Source organism: Cyphomyrmex costatus, unplaced genomic scaffold, assembly GCF_001594065.2.
Source record: "Cyphomyrmex costatus isolate MS0001 unplaced genomic scaffold, Ccosl1.0 scaffold2672, whole genome shotgun sequence".
Classification (NCBI taxonomy): Eukaryota; Metazoa; Arthropoda; class Insecta; order Hymenoptera; family Formicidae; genus Cyphomyrmex; species Cyphomyrmex costatus.
In genome coordinates, this window is record NW_017276771.1 from 5,059 (window position 1) to 11,279 (window position 6,221).

General features: G+C 43.9%; 2 protein-coding genes across 2 annotated transcripts; both read right to left on the minus strand.

The window, feature by feature from the left end:
- Nucleotides 1–1,262: 1,262 nt before the first annotated feature.
- Nucleotides 1,263–1,712, minus strand: LOC108774619 (uncharacterized). Its single transcript, XM_018540770.1, has one exon. It carries the CDS (start codon nucleotides 1,710–1,712, stop codon nucleotides 1,263–1,265), a length of 450 nt encoding a protein of 149 aa, XP_018396272.1.
- Nucleotides 1,713–2,753: 1,041 nt separating this feature from the next.
- Nucleotides 2,754–6,013, minus strand: LOC108774620 (uncharacterized). Its single transcript, XM_018540771.1, has 5 exons — nucleotides 5,775–6,013; nucleotides 5,279–5,724; nucleotides 4,509–5,185; nucleotides 3,683–4,473; nucleotides 2,754–3,612 (listed from the first exon to the last, which is right to left on the minus strand). Exons 1-5 carry the CDS (start codon nucleotides 6,011–6,013, stop codon nucleotides 2,754–2,756), a joined length of 3,012 nt encoding a protein of 1,003 aa, XP_018396273.1.
- Between the last annotated feature and the right edge of the window lie 208 nt (nucleotides 6,014–6,221).

A 6,221-nucleotide genomic window follows, 5' to 3' on the forward strand; every position in this document is an offset into this window, starting at 1 on the left:
TTAAGGGGGCAAGATAGGTTAGCAACTTGAAAAAAACATTTTTTTTGATAATTTTTTATATGAAAGTACAACAAATTTCAAGTCGATCGGACTAATAGCGTTTTCCACTGGGAAAACTGGTGCAGCACTAGCGCCGTGCTACCCAATCAGCATACCATATTTAAAAAATATTTTTGTTAAAGTTATTAAATATAGTACGAACACTATTACGAAATAACCGGTATATCTCAGCGAGTTTTATAGCGTTTTCCACTGGGAAAACTGGTGCAGCACAGAGGATGCCCACTATGGCCCTGGAATAGATGATTCGATGTAAGTTGGAAAAACAAATCATTATTATACTTTTATTTACTCTTAAAACTTTAAACGCGTTTTTCTCAAAACTACTTTTTTGAAGTCGGTGCGTAACATAACTCAAAAAGTAGTGCACCGATCTTAATGAAATTTTGCAGGCATCTTTTATATGATAAATACTTGCTCTTGAACGATCGTTTTTATTTAAAAAAAAATTTTTACTATTTTTTACGGGCAATAATAGGCTGATTTTTTACGTGAAAATCGTACCTCTACATTCAAAACCGCGCCAAAAATCGAAAATCGCATATTTTTCAAAATGGAATCGTTCAAAAGCACAAGAAACTAATATATTAAATAAATCACTTTGGTTTTTTTATTTCAGATAACCCTGTGAGGCCAGACGTTACGCACCGTACGCCGTCTCTTTTTTTTAACGCCGACGAACTACCGCCACCACGAGATAAATATTGAATATTTCTTCATACAAAAATTCAGAAGTACACTTTAAAAATAACTCTTTTACATGTAAAAACTTACAACTAATCATATTTATTCAGGACCGAGAAAAAAATCTCAAAAATCTGCTTTTCTTCGGCCTCGTTACCTATCTTGCCCCCTTAACGGTCTTGTAAGGATACCCTTTGCCGTTTTTATGTCAGCGGTTCTTACAACGCCGTCTGTGCCCGGATGAACGCCTTGTACGCGCCCTAATAGCTAGTGAAGAGGGTGTAACCCTTGCTGTTTTATTAGTACGACTTGACCGACCTTTAACTGATCCCCCTTGCTAGTCTTCCATTTGGAACGAGCTTGTAAGGTGTGGAGATATTCTGAACTCCACCTTCGCCAGAAATGTTGCCTCAATTGTTCTACGCGTTGCCAACGAACAAGCCTATTTTCGTTTATGTCGCTCAAATCGTGTCAAGGAAAAATGTCTACGGTAGTGCCGATTAAAAAATGTCCGGGGCTCAAATAGCGAGGTCATTGGGGTCTTCGCTCAATGGAGCGATGGGCCGTGAATTTAATATCGCTTCTATATCGCATAAAATAGTCTGCATCTCTTTGAAAGTTAGATGAGCATTGCCGATTATACGATATAAGTGAAATTTTGCAGACTTTATCGCGGCTTCCCAGAGTCCTCCACAATGTGGAGCGTTGGGTGGTATGAAGTTCCATGTTATTCGCTGTTCGCGCAAAAATAACTGGATTTCATTTTGTATGCACTCTTTTTCAAGAAAATTAGAGAATTCGCGCAAACGATGATGGGAACCTACGAAAGTAGTGCCATTATCTGACCACATGTGGGAAGGCTTCCCTCTGCGCGATATAAACCTTTTGAAGGCTGCTAAAAACGTGTCGGTGGTTAAATCACTCACTAGTTCTATGTGTACCGCTTTAGTAGCGAAGCATACGAACATGGCGATGTATGCTATGCGCGTTTCTGCGTTTCCCCTCTCGCAGAGTTAACGGACCGGCGTAGTCCACGCCGCAATACGAGAATGGTCGGAAAACAGTGATGCGACTAGAGGGTAAGGAGCTCATAATGGTTTCTGAATGAACAGGCTTAACCTTAAAACATTTAACGCACTTTAAAATGATTTTTCGTGTTAGAGATCGCAATGCTAAAGGCCAAAATTGCTGTCTGACGTAGCCTGGGTGCCGGCATGTAAGCTACGTACATGCACTTGCGTGATGATTCGTCTTGATAGTTCGTGATTTTTCGGTAGCAGCACCGGGTGACGCGCGTCCTTTGTTAGATTTGAATGTTTTAATCGACCTCCAACTTTAATTAATCCATCGTCGAGAAATGGATTGAGTGTCAAAATCCCGCTGGATGTATTGAGGCTCTTGTTGCTGCTCAAAGCCTTGTACTCCTCGGGAAAGGAATGCTGTTTGCACAATCCTATACATTAGTTGCAATGCTGCCGTGGTTTCTTCGTGGGAGACGAAATGTGTTGTAATGCCTGTAGGTCTTCGTAAGAACCTCAAGCAATATGCCACAACGCGACAGGCTCTGTCAAGATTTGAATGATTGTTGAGTATGTCTTCTATGACACTGGTGTCAACGACTGCAATGTTAACGTATATTTTTCGTAGTTCGGAGGTGTCCTCCTGACGTAGAAATTTATTGGCGGGCCAGAAATTCTCATTGTGTTGCAGAAAGTCGGGACCCTTCCACCAAGTGGTTGCATGAATTAAATCGCTTGGATTTGAACCTCGTGAAAGTAAGTCGGCTGGATTTTGACCGGACGGTACGTGTCGCCAATCCGTCGCTTGAGTCAACCGTTGTATTTCCCCTATGCGGTTTGCGACGAAAACTGAAAACATGCGTGATTCTGAGGATATCCAGCTCAATGTAATTGTTGAATCCGACCATAGATACACCTTGATGTCAGACGTATTTATTGACAATCGAACCTTGTCCATCAGCCGTGCCAGTAGAAGCGCTGCAGATAGTTCTAGCCTTGGCAATGATACAGCCTTCGACGGTGCAATTCTTGATTTGGAGCAAAGAAGTTCTGAACGATACTTGTTCGCATCGAACTCAATCCGTATGTACACGCAGGCTCCATATGCATTTTGACTGGCATCACAGAAGTCATGTATTTGTATATGTTGACGTTCAATGCTGTATTTGACACGTCTGGGAATTGCTGGTTGAGCTCTGTCAACTGCGACTTGAAGGTGATCCATCGTACGTGTAAGTTCTGAGGAACTGACTCGTCCCAATCAATGCCTGCTCGCCAGAGATCTTGCAATATTAACTTGGTGTTGACGATGATTGGACCAAGTAAGCCTAACGGATCGTACAATTTGGAAACGTCCGATAGAATTTTCCGTTTTGAAATTGCGTCATGTGACATGACAGGGTCGTATGAAAAATGTAACGTGTCTGTGTTGGCGTTCCATTTGATCCCCAAGATGTGAGCGCTTTCGTCGTCGTCGATGACAACGGGTTTGTCATTTCTATTGGGTGTTGCGTCCAGCAATTCTGGGGTGTAGGAAGTCCATTTTCCAAGCTCAAATGCGCCTAGCCTCAGTAGTTCGATCGCTTCATCTCGAAGAGTCTCCGCTTCTTGGATGGTGTCTGCACCGGTTAGTAGATCGTCGACATAGAAGTCGCGCCTTATACACGCTGATCCAATGGGAAACGTGGATGAATGATGATCGGCTAGATGTTTGATGCACCTGGTTGTGAGAAAAGAAGCCGATGACGTGCCATAGGTCACTGTCATCAGTATATGTCTTGATGTCCGCCTTGGAGTCGCTGCGCCACAAAATTCTTTGAAGAGATGTTTGCGAAGGGTGTATGAGCACCTGGCGGTACATTTTTATGATGTCTGCGATCAAAGCGTGAACGAAGGTGCGGAATCGCATCACGATTGACATCAAATCTTGCTGCACCACTGGGCCGACTCTCAAGACGTCGTTTAATGATAATCCTGTGTCGCTCTTACTTGAAGCGTCGAAAACGACACGAATCTTGGATGACTGTTTAGCGCCCTTGAAGACGCCATGATGAGGCAAGTAGAAAGATGCTGTATCCTCAAGTGGAGACACGCTGACTTCCTTCATGTGTCCTAGTTTCAAATATTCGTCCATGAAGTTGACATATTGGTCCCTTAAGTTGGGATCTCGTATGAACCGACCCTCTGTTCCTTGTAAGCGTCGCAATGCGATGTCCCTTGTGCTGCCAAGGTTGCCGATTAATTCTTCCTTGATTGGAAGTTTTACTATGTATCTGCCTTGTTCGTTCTGTCCAACGTTAGCTTCGAAATGCTCCTCGCAGTAAGCATCGTCCTTGTTGTTCACGACTTGATTGCCGAGATGTTCAATTTGCCAGAACCGTGTTAGTTGATCGTGCAGTTGAGCATTGGATATGACTGTGGTGAATGCTCGCACGTTTTCTGCAGGCGCCGCTGTGATGCTGCGACGTCCAGCCAGAATCCATCCTAATCTTGTTTTTTGCAGAGTTGGATGGCTGTGAGTGGCCTCGATTTGTCCTATGCAAAGTAACTCCCAAAATATTTCTGCTCCGATCAAAATGTCGACCTTGGAGGAAACGTTGAAATGGGGGTCCGCTAGCTTGAGGTTTCGAGGAATGTTGTAGTCTCCACGCCTTGAAGTAGTTAGTGGAAGCTTCTCGGTTATCCGCTCTGTTACTATGCAGTCCTCGTCCTACAATAAGAAATTAATCTGGATTGCAGTGTTACCTTGGTCGCCATTGTAGCATTTGATGAGGTACTGTTGACACCAGATATTGTGACGTTTAGCGGGCGTAGCGGTAAACCAAGAGTTGCGGCGAGTTGTCTAGAAATGAAACTTGCTTGAGATCCAGAATCTAATAAAGCTCGACATGAATGTGACGTGCCATCGGAGGCAATGACATTGACCACAGCTGTGGAAAGCATGATATGATCTTTGCCTTGAATGTTCGACGAATGTGTCGTCACGGCTGTCGTGGAATTTTGTATGCTTGATTCCCCTGTGCCGGAAGTGCCGGAGTGATCCTTCGCCGAGCTGGTGCTCGTATGCAACAACGTATTGTGTTTGATTTTGCAAATTTTGCAACCTCTAGATGTGCATTTGTCCAATGAATGCATCGGAGAGCGGAGACAGTTGACACAAAGTTTACGATTGCGTACCTCTACCGTCCTTTGCTTGATTGGCAGTGCCAAAAACTCCTTGCAGTAATACATGGGATGCTCGCCCTTGCAATAGTTGCACTTGGATTTGACTGTTGCTGCACATGTGGATTGTCGTTTTGCGTTGGTTTGTGAATTTTTGTTAGTGTCCTTGGAAGCGAGACTGACCTTGTTTGTGATCTCTAACACCAAACAATGTTGAGAAATAAAATCGTTAAATTGTTTAAATGTGGGAGTTTCAGTACCTGTTAAAGAGGACTGCCATTCTCGTAATGTTCGTGGATCGAATTTTGAGGTTAGAATGTATACTAACAGATCGTCTCAGTGCGCCGTGGGACATTTAAGTGCCTTGAGGGCTTGTACATGTCGGATTGCCCCGTCCGCGATTCGACGCAGCTCGGTTGAATCTTCCTTGGTGAGCGAGGGTAAATCTAATATTGCTTTAATGTGCGTGTGAACGATCATTCGTCTGTTATCATAACGTTCCTTTAAAATATCCCATGCTATTTGATAATTTGCGGCGGAAATTTCCAATGCACTGATTACGCCACTCGCGTCACCGGTAAGTGTAGACTTTAAATGTTGTAATTTTTGTATGTCACTGATTGACGCGTTTGAATGTATAATTGAATTAAATGAATCGTAGAATGGAAACCATTCATCGTATTTGCCGGAAAACTTTGGAAGATTCAACTTAGGCAATCTGACACTGCAATGATTTTCCGATCGATTGAATGCGCCCGACATAGCAGTGATATCGGTTGTGTCGGTTGCGCCCGCGGAGCTAATAATGGATTAAGAAGTTCGCGAATCCTTGCGTAAAGCGAATAATACGCTTCCTCGAAGCCGATCCGGTCATTGCCCTCATTTTCGTCAAGCAACTCTATCTTCGCTTGTATTGTGTTATATTGTGACCAATATTCGTCTAACTTGATTCTACGTTCCTCAAGCTGAGCAGCAATAGCCGGAGTGGCAAAAGAAATCGCGTCGATGTATGTGTGAATCCGCGTGCACGCGCCTTTGACGATCGCTCTATGTTTTTTGAGCACTCTGATATCTTGCGCAGACGTCATCGCGAGCTGACCTGCTTGAAACAGACGTAACAAGGAACTTCGTCGGCACTACCGCGAACAGTTTTCCTTACCGTTACTGCGCAGCCGCGCTTTTGTTGACGACTTCCGGTGGCGACCTCCTTGTGGAAACGGCCTTGAATGTGCTGTCCTCGGCGTGCCTCTGAATGACGGTGGCAGCTGACGATGAGAATGAAGCTCATAGTCCGTA